Source organism: Tachypleus tridentatus, chromosome 2 (genome assembly GCF_004210375.1).
Source record: "Tachypleus tridentatus isolate NWPU-2018 chromosome 2, ASM421037v1, whole genome shotgun sequence".
NCBI lineage: Eukaryota > Metazoa > Arthropoda > Merostomata > Xiphosura > Limulidae > Tachypleus > Tachypleus tridentatus.
In genome coordinates, this window is record NC_134826.1 from 119400329 (window position 1) to 119422236 (window position 21908).

At 32.6% G+C, this 21908-nt stretch overlaps 1 protein-coding gene across 8 annotated transcripts in view; it reads left to right on the plus strand.

Moving 5' to 3' along the window:
- LOC143244941 (SPARC-related modular calcium-binding protein 1-like) overlaps positions 1 to 13268 on the plus strand; it is a 104991-nt gene extending 91723 nt beyond the window's left edge. For all 8 annotated transcript variants that reach the window (XM_076490528.1, XM_076490529.1, XM_076490530.1 and 5 more), the window contains 4 exons: positions 1611 to 1704; positions 2799 to 2871; positions 8256 to 8445; positions 10195 to 13268. In XM_076490528.1, coding sequence (XP_076346643.1) covers positions 1611 to 1704; positions 2799 to 2871; positions 8256 to 8445; positions 10195 to 10274 — 437 coding nt within the window. In that variant the 3' untranslated portion in view covers positions 10275 to 13268. The remainder of the gene's footprint in view (positions 1 to 1610; positions 1705 to 2798; positions 2872 to 8255; positions 8446 to 10194) is intronic.
- The last annotated feature ends 8640 nt before the right edge of the window (positions 13269 to 21908 follow it).

The following is a 21908-nucleotide window of genomic DNA, read 5'->3' on the forward strand; positions in this document are numbered from 1 at the left end:
TTTATGGTATTTAATGGTGAGAATGCTAAGAACATAAGACACAAATATAAATTTTTGCAGGATAGTAGTCATTTTTATTTAACACAGCTTTATGTTTTCAATCATCACCCGATGGAACAGCGACAAGTTTACAAACTTACAATGCTAAAGTCCGAAATTAGACTTCCTGTGATGAACGCAATGTCAATGGGGATTTGCTCTAAATCAAACAAACAAGTTTTCCAACAGTGCAGTTGAATCTTGTATCGTGCTTTATTTAAATCTTGTAGGTGTAGTTAATTTAAAGGAGTTTAAAAATGTTTGAATGCTAACGACTGACTTTGAGTTAATCATTGTTTAGTTTAATTTAGTGCATATGATGATCTAGATAGACCAAAAGTCTTTTGTTGTTCTTCTGTTACTATGGTGTAGACTATTCTAGCCCTTCACAATTATGTCTTAAATAGAGCCGTTAATTACAGATATACCAGAAGTTTAAGTGTTTGGAATTGTAACCTCAGAATGTTCAATAATGTCCTTTGGAACAGATGACCATTTGACTGGTCTGAAGTATCATAAACTTTCAAACTTTTAGTGAGGCATAAACTATTTCAGTGATGAACTGACGGATGTATTTGAACATGTGTTATTTGGACGTTCAGAACATCGCAATAATCATTATGACAACACAACTGGTTAAACGTTTTACTGTATATACTTGAAGAGCTGGCTAGGTAGAAGATGGGAACAATCTAAAGCTAGAGCTTGTTATTGTATGGTTTACCGAAATGAAAATTTTGTATTAAAATTTATCTCTTTAATTCATAAACTTTAAAGTGATTCTAATTCAGTGCACGTGGTGGATGAAATTAGTCGTGAGGTCAGATTCCGGTTGTGAGTCACTGCATCAAGAGATGGTTTGGACAAGAAATTTGCAGTTCTATTGTAAAATAGTTGATCTGTCAACAATGAGGATGCAGTCTACTATTTATCAGGAAGTATATCAAACAGTCATACTCAAGTTGCTAAATATTTTCCGTTTCAGGTTGTTTGGATGTTTTTTTTTTAGACATTAAGTTTAATTTCCAACAGTTTATACTGTAAGATTGAAAAGTAACAAGATATTTTCCGTTTTATATCCTTTTGCCTTTATTTTCTTTATTTGTAGACATTAAGTTTAACCTAAGAAAAGTTCATACTGTCACGTTGAAACGTAACAAAGAGTGACTTAAGTAGTTCGATCCATGTATTAAACTAAATCAACCTTAAAACGTAAAAAGATACGTCGGATTAAAGAGTCGCTAGATTACGATAAAAAAAATAAAGACCTGAGTGCTTTAGAAAGTAAGTCTTATTCTTTCTTAATGCACAGCAATAAGCTCGAGGCCTTATGCAACGGTAAAAATTGGTATTCTATTCCTGCAGTGAGCATAGTACGGAACGCCCGTTATATTTGTTAGTGCATAACGATAAAAAAGAACTGTCCCAATTCACCCCTGAAGAAAATAGATGCATATCTTTCGAAAGTACTTGAGTTATTTGTTTTGTATTGCAATTAGTCTAAAAAGTATTCGTCTGTGATTTGCTGTGTAGAGGTCGTAGTTTTATTTTTAGTTATTTTATTGTTGCAGGCTGTAGAATTCACAAGAAGCAGATTTTTCTAAACGAATTCTTAGAATATTTGGCCAATGAAATGATGACTTCGGCTCGAAACATCTCATTTAGGTAAGCTTGGATTACTGAACTGTTTAATGAACATGATGTAAGTGTACAATATATTTAAAAGTCAAGTGTTGAAGGTAAATAGTGACTTTCGAAACACGAAAACGCAGCTTTTATTTATAGATAAATTTAATAAAAAATTTCTCTTCGCTCTAGAATTTCAAAATCAATTCATTTGCACGTTTTAAAAATTTCACGTTTTTAGATCATAAAACAATAAAGCATATACCTTATAAATTATCAAGTTGTTTACACGAAACATTCAAAACATGAATAGGTCTTTTTATTAAGTTCTGTTTTGAAAAAAAGCATTATCGTTATATTTATGCCTTCAAATGGACTTTAAGGAACTAACAACTGCATTAATGAGTGTTTTTCTTTTTTCTTAAATATCATACATGTGTAACTAAATGTGGCCCAGAGGCGAGAATACCAGACATGTCGGTCCACAATTTATGTTAAACCTTTCTGAATTTCTTTTAGTACCACATTCTCACTCGCTGTTACACAATTAGGGATTACTTATGAGATTAACAACTTTTGTGTTATGTTGAAATTAAAATGTTAGATGTAAAATTTTATTAAAATAAATCAATAAATGTTACTTATACTGTTGACTGTTCGAACGATTAAAACCTTAAGACGTCTCAATGATGAGTTAGAGAACTTATAACTCTAAAGTACCAGTTATTTATCTGTGATTGTGCAGCTTTGTGCTTGAACAAGAACTGATAAAATAATGGCTGAACGCACTTAACACAAACACACGCATATTTATGTCTACTTGCTGTATTGCATCAATTTTTTGAAATGTGTGTGTATATCTATTTTCTAAGAAAAAAATAAACTTTCTTGATATCTGACACTTGATATTATATAAGTGTTCAATTCGACTGTTTTTCCCATTGGAACCCGGTAATGCTGAGTGGTATTAATAATATGTCGATCATCCCCACACTAGTGTTATTTTGAACAAAAATAGTCCTTGTAGGATTAACGGTAAGTTTATGGACTTATACCGCTAAAAACTTGGTAGCCAGTTCTGTAACTGTGAGCTAACAACAAAAATAAAAAAATATATTAATTAATTATTTCAGCACTAGTGGAAGACCCACAGATGAACAGGCGGCAAGATGGAAGTTTAAAGAGATAGATCTTAACAATAATAAGGTGAGCGTTTTGGCTAATGCATATATATGTGAGACGCAGTATCTTAAATGAATGCATTATATTCTGAAAATCAAAGTCGATTGCGATTGCTATCTGAGCAACAACAATCGCTGGCCCGCAGAAATATATAATAACGGTAATTTAAAATATTACTAATTCTTTCGGAATAAATATTATCTCCAGTTAGTTGAGTGACAAAGCTTGAAAAGCAACATTGGGTATACGTCAAGAACAAGTTCAGCAAATTTTAATACTATGTTTAAGGAAAACAAATATCAGAAAATTCTAATTTATATATATATATATATGCAATATCTTGAATGTAGGTATCACCCGTTTAGTAGCGATAATTTATATATATGTATGAATAATAATTTTAAGCAAAACTGTTACAATATACAAATTAAAATGTAATTGAAAAACTTTATTTTCATAATAAATATAAAAAGTCGCTATTTCACTTATGGTTTGTGCTTGTGTTAGTCAAAAGATCATCGAACATTGTTATAATACATAATCAGGGCGATTGAAAGACATTATTTAAAAACTAGCAGAGACGCGGAAAACATTTGTGATCAAATTGTTATCTTCGTTGGAAGAGTATTTCTTCAAATACATGATTCCTAGAATAATGTATAAGAATTCTAATTGCAGACGCTGAAGTCGATAAGCTTATTTCTCTTAGGCCTAACATTTATTAAGCCTTTAAGTACCTCATAAATTTGATAAACAGATAAATTACACTATAAGTTAATAACTTAAGTTTTTTGCTTAACTTTGGGCTAAACTTTTCCTTATTTTATACTGTTAATAAATAAATTTGTAATGCTATTCTACGACGTAACGTTAAATTTTTTTCAAAAACTTTCATAAGCTTTTAATATATCGTTGTACACAATGTATAATAAATAATATTTACAGTCGCTGCTGCTACTGTATCTAGACAGATATTCGGTCAGATTCTATTCAGATCTTTTCCTCCTACCTTTTCTATTCTATAATAAACTGTCAAATAAACTATACTAGTGTTCACGAGATCGGGACTAGAACACGAGTGGAAAACACCGAGTTGAAACACTGGTTCTGTTTTTCCACTTCAAATTTATGTCCATGAATAGAATGCTTATAGCAGTTAATGCAATTCCACTACTTCTCTTCACTTGGTCGTTCAAACTCAAACAGTTTCACAGTAAAATGTCACTTTTTCTTTTGAAATAGTTACCACATATATGTTTCATATGTAATACTTGTAAATATACTTGCGGTAAGTATTTCTAAATTATATATTATAGTTTAATGTGGGTGAACTTTTTCTTTTAGAGATATACTTAGGACTATTATCATCATGTACGATATAATAATTTATTGAGGTTAATGAATTATTCTTATATAACGTGTTACCAAAATACTTGAACAAGCTATATATGAGACTGTTTCAGATTGGTTTTGTACTTGCGTACTTAAATATGAATTTTAGGTGTGTTTTTTTTTGGTTACTCTTAAAGCCGTGGTGATTAATACATTTTATATGGTCTATAATTTCTTAATATGTGTTTGTACTACATTAATCCAAGCAGACAGCCTTATTCTATTACAAGTCATACGTACTGCTTACACGTTTCAGTGATACTTTCTGTTGTAGCTCCTATGTTTCATCAGTAATCTCTTAGTATAGTTTGCTCGATGCCATATTTCGTTTCTGATTTAATTGATATGATTATTTTTCCAGGTTAATTTTCAATCATACGATACTCCAAAAAATTGCTGATGTGATGACATATAAAAATTTCCGTGCAAGTGTATTTCACAATGATTTATAAGCGTATTTATTGATTTTGAAATTAAAACTATGTTAATATTTGGAACATTTACTCTTATTATTTGTTTTTGGCAATACTCGACTATTTGATTTAAAGCTGGCTGAAAATTTGTAACTGCAATCAAAGGAGCCGTAAAATTCTTTCTTATCAGCACATCGTTTGCGAATTGTTAGACTAAAATTAGGATTGTTTAATGGTATATCAGTTATGTAGGTGTTGACACAAAAAAAGGTAATTATCTCTTTCTGGGAAACATTGGCCTCGAGAGTAAAATACACTAGTAGATGTTGTCCACGTTCACTCGACATCTTCTATAATCGAAAAATTGGATAACCAACGAATGACATCTGTCGGTAACTCCATTTGTTTTATTGTGCCATACAATATCGAGTTTGGTCAAAACTGTTTATTATGATATCAGTTAATCTAATTAGTTCAACTTTTGTTTGCCGAAATTTTACGAAACCATTTCGAATTTCAGGTAACTGTGACGCGATCTTCAGAAAAGTGGAAAATCTATTTGTAACTTTTTTTTCATACGTGCTCGCTCTTTCAGCCATGGGGGCGTTATAATGTTACAATCAATCCCACTATTCGTTGGTAAAAGAGTAGACCAAGAATTGACGGTGGGTGGTGATGACTAGCTGCCTTCTTATCTATTCTTACACTGCTAAATTAGAGACGGATAGCGCAGATAGCCCTCGTGTAGCTTTGCGCGAAAATAAAACAACAAAACGACCATAAACTAAGTTTGCACTCGTTGTTTATTTACTTTAATTTCATAAGCCTTCTGCCCAAAACTTCGCTCGCGGAAATTCGTAATGGTTTCGATACCTGAGTAAAGCAATAGCTGTTGTTTCGACTCATTTTGTAATCCACCATTCATATTGATTCATGGACGAACCTGAAACAAGTTTTGAATAAACTTGACCTTTTTGTTCAGAAGATTTTTTCTTTATTTAATTAGACTAATTTAATTTGCTAGCTTTCCAATAAATGAATCTTAAAAAAATAAAACGAGAATTATTATCATTAACTTACGATCAAAGCAAGCTACTTATATATAAAACAGAACTGAATATTAAGTCAGTAAACATAGCTAATTTAATATATTGGTTTGGTTTGAATTTCACGCAAAGCTACACGAGAGCTACCTGAGCTAGCCGTTCCTCATTTAGCAGTGTAAGACTAGAGGGAAGGCAACTAGTCACCACCACCCACAGCCAACTCTTGGACTACTATTTTACCAACGAATAGTGGGATTGACCGTAAATTATAGCGCCCCCACGGCTGAAAGGGCAAGCATGTTTGGTATGACGGAAATTCGCACCCCCGAATTACTTAGAATATACGACATTATAAAAAAATGAACTTGCTAATGAAAGTGTATAGATTCGTTAGTTAAGTCCTTTAGTTTTTGCGATATTTTCGGTTATAATCCCAATAATATGTTACGACGTTGATTTGGCTGAAATTATTTGTTATGCATAAATCTATAGACTAAGCTAACAATAGTTGTTTGTATCACACATCATCTCTGGTTCCTTGTTTCTTGAAAAGTGTGAACCCATGTTTAACTTCATATCTTTTCAAGTTTTGACGTGACTTTAATCAAATGTCATTTGTTTAGATGGCTCTTGTTAAAATCTCCGTCAATTGCTAGAAGTTTAAACTCTTGAGTGTAATTTTCCTGTATAAAGCGATTTAAGTGATTGTATCTCTTTAAAGAAGAGTAACAACGAGAGCTATCTGAACACTTTGTTTTATAATTTCCTCAGCTTTTGCTGGGCACACTAGGTGAATATCTTCAGGCTTCTGAATCTTTACGCTGTACGAGCATATTTCAGTTAAAATCAAAACCCTGTTGATATTGCGCAACAAAAGAGAATGCTCCTGTTTTATTTATTTCTTTTTAATAACAGCTAATTTTTGTGTTAAGTGCAATATAATTTCGTTACATTATTTTAAACAATTTACAAATATCAAAAATGACCCACTTGAAAATAACAAATTACAAAGAAATAAACCCAAACGTGTAGACGTAAAGCAGTTACAAATAATGTAAGTATAAATGTGCATTGTAGCCATCATTAAAGAGGCTTTGTTGGTAATACTTTAATTATATATTTTCTCAATTATAAATTAACTGTTATCCTAGTAACACAGACCTGACGTAATGTCTCGAGCAAGTAATTTTGCAAGATAAATGGCTTCAAAAACACGCTAAATGTTCCAAAGGTCACACGACAAATTTAATTACTCTAAATTTTGCAGAATAAAAAAAAATAAAAAGAACTTCATGCTGAAAGTCAGTTGCGCTGTAGAATCATGTGCTATGTGTTGTAAATATGTGGGCATTCAAAACTGGTCGTCAGGAGCCCCGGGACCAACTTACGGCACGACTATTGAAGTAATTAGTATTAAGCTAATGACTGTACATGCACTTTAACTTCTTAAAACTGATAATTAAAAACTGGGTTTCCATGGTCGCAAATAAAGAAAAAAATTAACGAAAAAAACACCCTCTGGTATCCAGATTTCTATTAAGCGTCCAGACAAACTTTCAGCTGGAACTTAAGACTCCCATCGTGTAACTTGATAGTTCAGTGGTGATTCTCCGCTGAAGCTTTATTAGAACCGTTGACAAAATTCAAAATAAAGTCGGACCTGTGTCAAAGACGACCATCACGAAAGATATTTGAAAACCCAATTAGATTGTTTGGGAACTGTATCCTTATGTTTAATATAAATTAAAACTTAGAAATTTAATAAAATAAAAAAGCAAGTGACCTAAATATGTGAATCATAGTAAGTAATAATGTGTTTAAATTGTTCAAATAGTTGCAATAACTAACAAAGTATTGAAGTGTAGACAAACTATCTTTTAGAAGCCCGAACAAACTGGCCCGGCATGGCCAGGTGGTTAAGGTGCTCGACCGTAATATGAGGGTCGCAGGTTCGAATTCCAGTCACACCAAACATACTCTCTCTTTCAGTTGTAGGGGCGTTATAATGTGACGGTCAGTCCCACTATTCGTTGGTAAAAGAGTAACCCAAGCTGCCTTCCCTCTAGTCTTATACTGCTAAATTAGGGACGAGTGACTAGCGCAAAAAGATCTCGTGTAACTTTGCGCGAAATTCAAAAACAAACCAAACCGAACAAACTAATGTAATAAACGTAATACGGATTTTACCAGTCCTTTCAACTGATTCCTTAAAAAACAGAAATCTCGAATTAGACTGTATATTAATTTAAGTAAAGTTATAATTGTGAAAAAGGTAAAACAATGGTAATTATATATTTCAGCAAAATATATAAACTATTTTAATAATCATATATTTATGGTTGATGCTGTACTCTCATCGATAGTTATAATATTTAATTTAAAAACTATAATAGTGGGTTAAGAAAGAAATATTTGTTTATTACCTAACGCTAATTGAAATTAGTTATAGCCTATGAGACTGAACGTAGTAATTACTTTAAAAATGACTTACTGACATTTTTTAAAATAAATATATTTAAATCATTGTTTATACAATCAATTATTTTTAATTTGACAGATTCTTGAGCGAGTTGGTAAAGAATGGAAAACCTTTCGCGGTTCGTGGAGGGCTTTTAGAAAATCTAAAAGAAGCCGGAAGCGACTCAAAAAGTGTTGGAGAAACCTACTTTGGTATTGCGACAAAATAGGTAACGGCGACAAAAATGTGAACTTGGAAGAATGGTTACAATGTACAGAAGTAAATAAAGGTAAGAAGCAGAAGTGTGTACCGTTATAGTACCAACAACTTTGTAGTCCTCCTTCTGCACTTCCCTCAGGGAAGTCTCCCAGTGGCACAACGGCATGTCTGCGGACTCGTGCTGTTAGAAACCGGGTTTCGATACACGTGATGAGCAGAGCACAGATAGTCCATTGTGTAGCATGGTGTTTAATTTCAATCAACCAACACTCCGTGAATTACCGCTTGAATTGTTTTTAACTTCACGTTTTTTAAAAGTTCTGTTATCTTGTGACGCTTCTCAACAGTTAATGGAATGAGATCGATCTGATTGGTTTGTTTCTCAAAACAGAAGTATTGAGCACTTTAAAAAATGTCTTCCAGCGTTGAAAATCGAGTATAGAAGCCAGTATTTCTACTTTTATCTTTTATATATTTATTTAGTTGTTTTTCCTTCAACACTCCCTCACATCAAGCATATTCGCTCTTTCAGCCGTGAGAGCATTATAATGTTACGGTCAATCCCACTATTCGCTGGTCAAAAAGTAGCCCAAGAGTTGGCGGTGGATGACTATCTGCCTTCCCTCTAGTCTTACACTGCTAAGTTAGGGACGCCTAGCGCAGATAGCCCTCGTGTAGCTTTGCGCGAAATTCAAAACGAACAAACAAACCTTCAACCCCTCTTAACGTATTTTCAACTTATGTTTTATTTTGTTGTTCTTTTTATTTTATGTTCTTCTTTTCGTCAGTCTCAACATAGAATTATTTCTAATATATGATTTTTGTATAGTACATAAATATGCTTTACAGCAAATTTTAGAAATTTTCTGACAGTTCACAAAATTGTAAAAAAACAACTATTTAAATCTAGTTACTTATGTTTATTAACAGAGATATTTGCAAAGTGCTTTATGTGTATATTAGCATTCAAAAGTTGTTTTTATGATAAATTTCAGAAAATATTGTTTCTAAATAAAGCAAAAAGCTTTCATTTGTCATAACTTTTGGTGAACAACATATATAGTCCTTAAACTTCTGTGCAGTTTAAAAACATTTATAATTTATCTTACTTTCTGAGTGTCAATAGCATTACATTTTACTCAACAATTTTTAAGTGGTACCAAACGATTCTTCTGGGTTTTGAGGTTTGCACAAAGGTAAAACTTTTCATCCAGCCTCTTAAGGAATCCAGGTATTTTGCGAAAAGACTTTTACAGGGATTCCCCGAAAGCGGACTCTAAATTTGGCATTAATTTACATTAAAGCATGTAAATAAGTAGACCTATTAATTACTGTTAGTTGTTTTTTTTTTAATTTAGCGCAAAACTTCACAAGAGCTATCTGCGCTAGCTGCCTCTAATTTAGAAGTGTAAGACTAAAGGAAAGGCAGCTAGCTATCCCCACTCACCGTCACTTTTGAGCTACTCTTTTCTAACGAGAAATAGGATTGACTGATACATTATAACGTCCACACCGCTCAGATGGCGAGCATGTTTGGTGTGACGGGTATTGGAACCCGCGACCCTCAAATTGGGAGTAGAGCACCATAACCACCTGCCCATGCTGGGCTACATTACCATTTTTAACTTGGTTAAAGAAATGAAATTTGCATTACAACGGTAGTAAACATTAAACTGAAAAATTACAAAGCAGTTTTAAAAGCATTAGATTTGTATTATAGAGACTCTGTTAATATGAGCCATAAGTTCACGGCTTCGCTAGCGTATTTTACAAAATTAACGTTGTTGTTCTTAACTTTAGTTTAATTTTTTTTTTTCAGATGAAATTCGAAGACCTTATGATACTCACCGAGGAAAAAATCCTTTTCACAAAATACTGAAACCTCTACCAGCAATTTAGTGGACTCTTACCACTACCATCACTATGTGTCTCTTTCTATCAGTGGGTATTTTATTTCAATTCAACCTCATGTGCTACCGATCACACATAGTAACTAATGCCATCTAGACTGCCAACACTATTTTATTATCATTTATATATTGAAAGTATTCAAACAATGTAAAACGTATTTTAAAATGTAACTGAATTTTGTTACAACTAATAACAAATGAACATGACTTGAAAATTATACTTTGCTGCGAACAGTGCCAGTGTGCTAGTCTTTGGAGATCGGGTACCTGCTGTTGTCTTGTCTCGTAGCGTCATCTGGCGTTAAAAATAAAATCTAAGATATTCATATAAACCTTTCAAAGAGTCATCGCTAATCAGTTTACAGAATTTATGTCTTTTCATGTAATGTACCTGAATGAACACGTAGTTTCTGATGGCTAAGTGATTCGATTCTTCTCAGGAATCTAAAGAAGAAGACTGCTGAAGAGTGTAGTCCAGAGTATTTTGTTACTGTTTTTTTTTTTCGGGGACAAAAAGAGGGACAGAGAAAAAAGGATTTACAAACCAAGCACTTCGAATTTCTTTCCTTACATCATTTCCATAAACGTTCAAAGTTATATATTTTGCATAGTTTTAATTATTTTAAGCTATGAACGATCAAATGTTGTCTTTTATATTAATTAACGTACAATGTGTTTCGTTTCATTTTTTTGTTCATATTTAAAAATTATTTAATCAATGGTTTCTCACTTTATACCGAAATTTCGAAATATTTCTGCCAAACTTATGCTTGTATGATAAGTTAATGTAAGTTTATTCGTTAGTACAAACGAATTAAATTAGACTCGTTCAAACGTTGCTCGTTGAAAAATGCTAATGTTTTACAATATTTAGTATAATCATAAAATCAAATCATGTACAACCTGTACAATCAAATGTTTTAATTAATTTGAAATATTGTTAAACAAGTCTATACAACAGATATTTGATAGCTGTTGAAAAAAACTATTTGTAAGGAACAAGATCTGAGGACAGGTCATTGTTTATAACGACTTTATTAAATTCATCAACTAATTTTATGGTTGCTTTATTCTATTTTTGTATGTAAATGAATACTCTGATGTTGACTGAATCTTACCCCTCCCCTTAGTACAGAGGATAAAAATAAATATCAAATATTAATGAAGCTTATTGAGGGATGGGTGCTAGCAGATTTAATAGCATTCTTTATAGAGTAAGCGTTGATTCAATATACATGAAGTTTTCATAATCATGTTACAATGATACATCTGTACAAAAATAAACAGCTATGTAATTTGCTTCATTGATTGTGCTTTTCTTTGGTCGCTCAGTAGCTTTAACCTCCGCTGTTTAACTTCTATACGACAAAAATAATAAGCTAAACAGTTGAAATTTATTTAAGTTATGAGAATATTAGTTAACTTGTTTTAATTTTGTCAAAATTTTAAGGAAGTAATTTACATTCAAAGATGAAAGGACTGAATCGTCATAAGAGAAATCCATTGATTAAGAATATAGTTTTTTTGAACTAAAAATACCAGCAGTATCATTCTTTATCTATATTTATAAGGGTTTGCGAATAACCATTCATCTGTTTTTCTATACATACGTTCAAACTAAAAAAAATATTTTTTGGTAATCTCAAGCCACTTGTTAACTCTCTGTTTTTATATATTCTTATAACGACTGTAAATAAATAAGCGTTGTACTATAAGTAATGTCTTAACTATTGTCTCATTGACAGAATCCAAATAGTTAAGAACTTCTAATTGGCACTGTTGCTGATGTGATAGTTCTTTGGTGCCTTTGTAAATGATAAATCTGGTATTTCAAAATTTGCTGTCCATATTTAATTACAAGTTTCTATAATTAGAACGAATTAAGACGAATTTTTAGAAAATATATTGTGGAGGTGAGTATTGAACATGATCATTATTTCTGTTTGGTTGAAAACAAGTATTCAACAACTATGGCTTAAAACTAAAGGCGTGTTATTTGTTCCAAAGAAAAAAACGAAAATTTAAATAATACATACTTCATATATCGTATTGTCGCTTATTTTTTTACATATAGTTTAATATTACTTCAAAATTATTAAATATTTTGTTGCATCGATTTAAAGAAAAATCAATTTCATATTATAAAATTCTTTTTTACGTTGTCAATTTGCAGTGTTTCAAGAGCCTAAAAACGTTCAAAAGGCAAGATGAAGGCGTTCCGTTATTTTTTTCAGTTTTCATTTTAGTCTTTTTTTAAACAGATTTTTGTTTTGCTCACTTATCTGTAATAACATTATAAATATAAATCCTTTGTGATGTTTTTTATGGTGTTTAAGACTTGCAAAATTATGAGAGAGTAAACACCTTGCAAAATGTAAGACTCTCAAATGTAGAATTCGAAGAATATTAAAGTATTTTTCCAGCTATACGGGTTAATGCCAGTTGACGTAATCTGTGAAGGACAGACGGAAGTTTTCACCATTGATGTTATACGAGTGTTTGTTGTTGTTTGTTTGTGTGTGTTTTTTTCAATTGCTTAACCGGAAAGGTTATCACAACTGCTGTAGGCGAATTATTTACAACGCATATAGGGCCAATTCTAAGGCAATTTTGATTATAAACCTAAAGCGCGACTTTTTCTTTTGGAATTATATATGTCTTAGTTTTGTACATAGCATTACTGGGTATACTTGCATTTTTATAGGTTTTTAACGTATTGTGTTTTATAGTATAAGGTGAGTCAAATATATCTAACTCATCTTAGCAGTTGTCTCACACTGAAGACATATTCAGAGTTTCGTGCTTCTTTTGTGGTGTCATATAAATATTCATATTATGTGTACGTATTTCTAGTTTAATTCTACTACTTGCAACACATCCTGTTTGAGAAAGTTCATTAAATATTTGAAAACAACCAGGTTTCTCACAGATTAAATTATTGTCCCATTACATGGATGCTGATAAAATAAAAGATGTCAAACCCAACTTTTTGTTGAGCTAATTTATTGCTTAGTTCGTTTAATTTTGGCGATGAGTCTAACAAATGCAGGTAATAAGACTATTTTTCAATTAAAATTTGAAAAATAATTGCATTCTAAAAATTAAAAAAAACTTTGTTCTGAATCAAAACTTAACTTGAGATTTGAACATTATTGTGATGGGTCAAGTCTATCAACTCGAATAATAATAATATTTTAAACTGGATTATGAAATTCATTTATCAGTCTCTCAGCTAAAACCATCAATTTAAAGATTAGTCTGTCAGATGGAATCATCGGATTAAACATTAGCCTTTCATCTAAAACTAGAACCAACACTTTAAAGGTGAGTTTGCCAACTGTAACCATCAGTTTAAACTCATCTATTAGTCTGTCGGGTTGAACCATCACATTAAAACACAGTTTGTCAGCTAGAATAATCATTTTGAAGGTTATTCTGTCCTGTCGGACCATGACTTTAACTATTATTATGTCAGCTGGAATCATCACTTTAAAGGTCAGCCTGTCATCTGGAACCGTCACCTGAAAGATTATTTGGTCACCAGAATCATTATTTTAAAGATTGAGCAGTTAGCTACAGCCATCACTTTAAATGTCAGTCTGTCAGTTGGAGCCATCAATTTACAGACTAGTTTGTGAAATTGAACCATTATTTTGACGATTAATCTGTCAGGTGGAAAAATCAAATCAAATACCTGTCTGTCGGCTGGAACCATTACTTTAAAGATTAATCTGTCAAATGGACACATCAGTTTTTACTTAGAAGTGAAGGACTAGAGGAAAAGCAGATAGTCAACACCACCCACCGCCAACTTCTTTACTAAGGAAAACTGGTATTGAACCTCACATAATAACGCCTTCACGGTTGAAAGGGTGAGCATGTTCTGTGACGGGATTCGAACTCGCGACTCGCAGTATGCGAGTTGAGTGCCCTAACCATCAGGTCATGCTACGTACCTTTGTAACGGAATTAGTAATTTATTCTACCAGATTTTTTTTGGTTTTTCTTGTAAAACATAAAGATATCCAAATGGGCTCTCTGCCCATCATAGGTATTGAAACCCAGTTGTTAGCGTTATAATTGTACCATGTGTGAACCAACAAATGATAGGAATTATTAGTACAAGAGCGTGCGTTGTGAATAGCACCAAAAGTAGCTAACTATCAATTTAAATGAGGTTCCAGCAGTTAAACATGATACAAACACATCCTTCATATTATATGCTATATCAGTGCTTTTCATACTATAGTATATTTTATACCAATACCAACGTTTAAACTATTTATTTGATATTTGTGCAACAATAAAACAAACTAAATATAACACTCAAGAAACTAATCTAAGCCGTCTTGAAAGCAGTATGTAAAGTCAGACCGAATATCATATTACATCTTGAAAAAGTATTGAAAATCAAACCAAAAGATAAATACTAAAGCAAGTCAAGCATATTTATTTACTTTAGATATTAAGTTATCAAAAATCGTGACTTATGGGCGTTATATATATATATATATATACACAACATACACACACAAAGAGCTGAGTATGTTATATTAAAACGATTTTGTATGTACGAAACAGCTAGTCACATGAAAACCACAGCCAACATCAAGTCGTGATAGAATAGTATGAAGCATAACAACATTTTGACAGTATTTGACGTTACGCAGCTAGTATGATAACACTAAACATTCTAAGTGTATTTAACAGTCCTTACACACAAAATATATTCATAGTCAGCTCATAAAAATGTTATTCAAATCAGAAAATTAAAAAATTCAGTACAAGGATATCATCTGTGATTAATATTCTCTTTAAAAAGTCATGGATCATTTTGGAGACTTGAGGTCCATCCAGAAAAAAAGACCTGAAAAAATCCTACCCAAGCCGAGGTAAATCAGTGGCAAAACAAGTTAATGTGGCTCAGCCAGCAGTACTTTTACACAAAATTAAATAAAAACAACAACAATTGAATAATAAGTTATTGGCAGCTATTTGCCACCAGAATTTGCGTATGATGCATGAAATAAACATATCAGCCTCAAACATACAACTTTTAAAATCAGTCTTTTACTTTCATGACAGAAACCATCATAATCTGTCCTATCAAGAAGTGAATTAATTATTCCCGACCAGAGAAACTGATCAACACAGACAATTACCATCATTCCAAAGAATAAACAGACATCAGCAGACATTCCTAGAGACAACTAGTCTGATGAGGAGAAAAACGATCTTCCTGACTACGTGAACAGCCACACCATCATAATTCTTTCACCCTACGTTTAAAGAGATCCGAAAGATCACCAATGTTCTACTTTAAGGCCAGCTGCCGATCTTTGAGAAGTTAACAAACTTTATGGATAACATTTTAGATTACTACAGCCTCTGATATTTGAAAATGTAAGCATAACTGTGTAATTTAATCTCAAATCTTGTTTTTCTTTATATTTTCAGACTTTAATAACGAAGATGAAGACGGTTTATAAAACAAAACCTTTTACTCACAAGGTTCGAAAGTTTATAAATAACTTATTTCATCTACAGTGAAATCTAAAAATCGTATAATAAAGATGACTATAATTAAAATTATAATATAATAACATAATCATTAGTTTACATTGTTATTGAAAAAGCGATACATTTTGTATGAAACAATATATTACACAACATCTGAGTTAAGTGAGAAAATTTAGAACAATATTAGATCTAAATAGGTTTGTGAATTGTTAAGGGTTTGATGGTCTTTAACTATCAGTATATTTTCTTTAATGTAGAGTTCAAGGTCTTAAGACCCTGTGGTGATGATAAAAAATCGTTAAATAGAATATTGTGACCTGTGCAAGTCCTCATTCCTTTCAGTTGCCCAAGTCCCTGTGGGGACAGCGATAAGTCTACAGATTTACAACACTATCGTGGCTTTGCTCTAAACTAAAACAAATACACACATACAAACAGAAAATGGTGGTTAGAGCGCTCGACTCGCAATCTTGGGGTTATGGCTTCGGATCGGACTTTCAGCTGTGGGAAGGTTTAATGTGACGGTCAAAGAGTTGCTCAAAAGTTGGTAGTGGATGCTGTTGACTAGTCACTTTTCCTCTAGTCTATCAGCTATTACATTAGCGACGGTCAGCGCAGATAGCCTTTGGGTAGCTTTGCTCAAATAAAAAAAAAAACACTCGCACATTTCAAGTCTCGCTTGTCTGCTCGATGACAACCGGTAGCAAATGAAAGTTTTCTTTTTTAACTAAATAATGATTTTTTGTAAAATACTAATTTAATATGTGAAGTCAATCAGTAACTTTCTGGGCTATAATTAAATAAATATTTATATGCTAATTTATTTTAACCCGTTCTGTGTTGTAATCTAAAACAATACATTTTTTTCAGTAAATATTCACGTGCTTGCTGCTTTCGCTATCCTTTCTCTTTTTGTTTAATTTCTTTACTGTAATGAAGAGCTATACCATTATCTGGTTAAGTGCTCATGTGCTGGTTTCTTCCACTGCTTTTAATCTTAGAAGTTTCTGAGCTCCAATATATGTCTCTAACTTTCTCTAGATAAATGTTTATGTACTCATGTCTTTTACACCTTATTCTTCCATAAAACTATGTGCTATAATCTACGGTTCTGTTTTTCCCTAGTCAAATGTTTATATGCTCATTTCTTTTGTTGTTGTTGTGCTTATCGTATACCCCGTAATGCTACATTTCCTGTAAAACACTGTTCTTTCTTGCATAAAATCTCTATTGATTATTAATCCGCCTTTACGTCATATTTAAATTATACACTGTTTCTTTCCAGAACACACATATTTAGTCTCTTAACACCATATTCAACTGACAATAATAAGAACAATTATTATTTATGTAAAGTGCAACATTATTAAAAACAAAAATTTTAACATATCATAAACATGAATAGAAGATTAATCTTTAATTAAGGTTGAAAATTCATTTTCATGTTAAACAATGTTTTACTGGCGGATATCTAGTCACGTGAGACATCAAATAATTAGTTGAAGTATTCTATTATCAATTCTGTTGTCATATCTGCTTCCAAGTTCATCGAATTCCTTTCATTGTTCCTTATTCTCTGTGCTGTTGGTATTTGTCTGTTCAGTTTATTCCCATATAAGTTTATTTGAACAATTAGTCTGTAACGAATGTGTCAGTAGTGCAGTATTTGAATGTACAATGAGATTCAATATTCTTGCTCCTTTATAATGTTTATTCTTTATTCTGTATTAATTACTTATTCCACTGTTTTTGTTCTTCTCTTTTATACCTTTCCTGCTATAATTAGGGATCAACCTTTCTTTTAGATCATGTTCAAGTGCATATAACTTCTCATCATCATTTCTTCTGTATAGCCTTATGTATTGTAATCTAGGTCCCCACCCTTCTTTGTAGAATTATTACACGTGCTTAGTTTTGAATTCTTGTATTTTCCTTTCAATTACGTTTCAATCTGTGATAAAAAGCTTTGCTCTAATCTAAATAAATATAAATACATTGATTTTTCTTGTGTTTTTTTTTCACAGATTTACTTCCTAAACCTATTGCTCTGCAAGATTGTGTAGAATATTCATCCTACAGACACGAGCCAAAAGCCATAACATTGCATTTCTTTTCTTGTATTCAATATTTTATTGAACTATTACTTTATGATTGTATGTCAATACGCTTGGTATTAAATTGTAAATTATAATTCAAATTTTACTATTATACATTAGTTAAGTTCGCAATTTAAATTAAAAATTAAAAATAATCCTAAATATCGATTTTTATATGTCACGTGGTACGTCAAATGCAGCATTGGTTCAAAGTAGATGTCTTTGATGTTCTAATTCAAATTCTGTAGTTTCTTACGAATTAGATACTCATATTATCGATACTGAAAAACTAGAATCTAAAACAAGAACCTCCTATTCTTTCTATTTTCTGAGCTATTAATATATTTATTGAATCATCCAAGATGGCTCCACCAACCTATCCAATTTTTGAAAATACCTGCTTACATAACCTAGTTTGCTCAGTAATGTGTGTATAATCAATTAAAAGCTTAGAATGACCCCCAAGACGTGCTCTTAGCCTCTGCAAATATATGCATGGCAAACTCTTTCTCTTCTTGCTAGATTTCAAGGAGTAACGTAACACATTAGTGATCTTAAAATTTTATAGTTTTTAGACCAGTGGTTCCCAACCAGGGGTGCGAGGTAGCGTTCCAGGGGGTGCGAGATAACATTTCAGTTTGTTTTGTTTATACTAAGGCTACTGTCCTATATATTCAAAAATTACGTTCGATTTTTATTTCTTATTTTTCTTGTTACAGACGTAGTTTTTTACCTTGTTAAGATAAACTGTCGTTGCTACCGTCACCGGCGCAGACCGAAATCATAATGTACAACTGTAAACAAACAACACACGAAACGTAAACGCTTGGGTGCACAGGCAGACTTGCGGATTGCTATCAGCAACAAAGAGCCACGCTTTGAAAAACTCGTAAGAAATGAACAGGAACAAAAGAGTCATTAAATTTAAATTGGCTTATGAACATTTGAATATTTCAAATTCAAAGAAATTTCATTTCATGCATGGATGAAAATTTATTTTTTTTTGTAGGCCATGTAGGGTTTATGCAACTTTTAGTTTGTTGTAATATTTTTCTTTTCCAGATGTTTCGTTTTTGTTTATATATCATTAAAAACTAATTATAAAAATTTGTTTTGGTCACCTTCACCTTTATTCTTAAATAAATAATTACTGTGAGGGTTGCGAGAACATATTAAAATTTTTTAGGGGTGCGGGGCATACAAAAGGTTGGAAATCACTGTTTTAAACTCAAATACAGCTTAGCTACTGATCTTGATAACTAATAATGGAATTTTGTGGTATTGATATAGTGATGTATGATTTTCATTATTTCAATATATATATGTGACAAAAAATATTTCGTTTGACATTGACCAAATTTTACACTTCAACACCTCAGAACTGCCTATTTCTACATGCTACCAAAAATTCACAAATCTGATTGTTCAGAATGTCCCATAGTCTCTGCCTGTAACTACGTCACTGAACTTACCTTGACAGTATTTTTCAGCTCCCGGTACAAACCCTTCCAACATTCGTTAAAAATAGTCCTCGTGTCCTTAATATATTAAACAAGTTTCACTCTACCACCACTATTTACTACATTTTCACTATGGATATTCAGTCTCTATACACTGCTATACCACACAACGACGGAATGAATACACTTTGCCATTTTCTTAACAAAAGGAGTAACTTATATCCCTCCACATACACCATACTTCGACTGGTACTGACTGTGAATGCCTTTGATTTTCATTAAAAAAAACATATCAACAGTTACAAGGTGTTGATATTGCCATATAGACAAATAACTTTCTGAGTCGTTTCTTCACTAGACAAAAAATCGAACTCGATCTTTTCATTCATTATATCAAAACTTATTACCCGTCTCTTAAGTCTACTTTCCAGTCATAAGTTAACTGTTTAGACAATACTACTGACATTTCCACGCTTACATTTACCACCAGTATGCATTACAAACACATTGATAGTTATTCATACTTACACCCCAAATCTTCCCATCCCTCTGAGCTCAAACACTCTATTCCTAAGGGACAATTCCAACGTTTGAGATGTCAATGCTCCTACAACACTGACTTCAAGTGTAGAGCATAAATGACTGGTTATTTTAGACATAGGAACTATCCTGACGACACCATTGAAAAGACTAAACTTGCCACATTCAGTTGATCACAAGCTGTATGTCTCCACACGAAGGACAAACCACACAGTGACAGAATTCCTTTAGTCCTTACATACGATACTTTAACCAGACAGATTAACAGAACTGACCAACTTTATTTTACTAACGAGACAACACATCTAATGACGTTTTTATTATCTCACCCTTAATTTTTTTGCATATGTTAAAGGCGTTTGAATGACTGTCTAGAATATTCCAAATTACAGACTGAAGTGTTTTTACTTGCACAAACTAAGAGAACTCGTCCGTATGGACAAACCTTTTGCCTCATAGAGGATTATACCATCGACGTATCGACTATCTCCAATTCTACCTTTAAGTGTCATGTCAAAGGCCAATTCACCTATACATCGGAGCGTATTATTTATTATATTCGATGTACTAGATGTAAACAACTCTACTTTGAGGAAACTATACGTAGATTAAGTGACAGATTCCTTGAACAGCTCCAACCTACACACAACAGCATCCTCGACCATCCAGTTCCCAAACACTTCAACTCCACGAATCACAACGGCATTGACAACATGAGTGTTCTCGTTTTACTACGTGGTCCACAACAATAATGATCGCGAAAACCCAAAACATAGACTTATATTCAAATTAAATTATCCTGAGCAATACTGAATTAAAGAACGTTTTTCTTTTGAGTGATTATAGTTTTTCTCCACACATATCTCTTACCACCCCTGTTAACATTATCTATACACATTTTCCTAGTGATCGTTAATATTATTATCAAATTACTGTTTATCATTTTTTTTCAAATTTATGTTTGTTACTCTTCTGTGTTCTTTCAGTTTCTAAAATTAAATTTGTCACTTTTATACTTGTTTTTCCATGTTTAAAATTGTTTCTAGAACCTCTTCAACAATGTTACATTTTTACAATACATTTGTTAACGTGGCTCCACGCAGTACGTACGTAACTTAAAAACTGTATATTCTAACCCTTCAACGATTCTGTCTATGCCTATTTTCTATGTAATACGGTTTAAACTGTCTGAAGAAAGGTTTTTGCCTCAAACGTTGCAAATACATGCAATGTTTTTGTCACAGACGAATGTTGTACACCTTTTAAACGCTTTTGTCATTACTTCTTACACTTTACAGATTGTTTGTTTTGAACTTTGCACAAAGCTACTCGAGGGCTATCTGTGCTAGCTGTCCCTAATTTAGCAATGTAAGACTAGAGGGAAGGCAGCTAGTCATCACCATCCACCGCCAACTCTTGGGCTACTCTTTTACCAACGAATAGTGGGATTGACCGTCACATTATAATGCCCCCACGGCTGAAAGGAAGCCGTGTTTGACGTGATGGGGATGCGAACCCGCGACCCTCAGATTACAAGTCGCACGCCTAAACGCGCCTGGCCATGCCGGGCCCTTCACAGATTGACAAAACAACAATTGTAAGAGAAGGCTCCATTGGCCTCTCAGTTCCTAGACTCTACAATTATCCTCTTCACAGTGGTACCTCCAAGATGGTACTCTCAGTCATGAGAAATGTAGTACCCAACATGTTAATACTAGAGGAAGAGGAGCTAGTCAATAACTATCACCACAAACTACCCTTTTACTTTTACCAACGAATAGTGGGATTTACCGCCGCATTATAAGACCCACACGACTGAAAAGGCAAACAAGTTTGGTGATAGATATTCGACCCCACGACCTGCAGATCGCGAGTCAAGCGCCCTAACAACCAGCCCATACCAGGCCTTGAAGCAATGGAAAAACGTTATAACTTTAAATCAGCTTTCTTCCCATTTTGCCTGACTGGAATAAAGCACAGTTACCTACATTTAGACCAAAAGTAAAA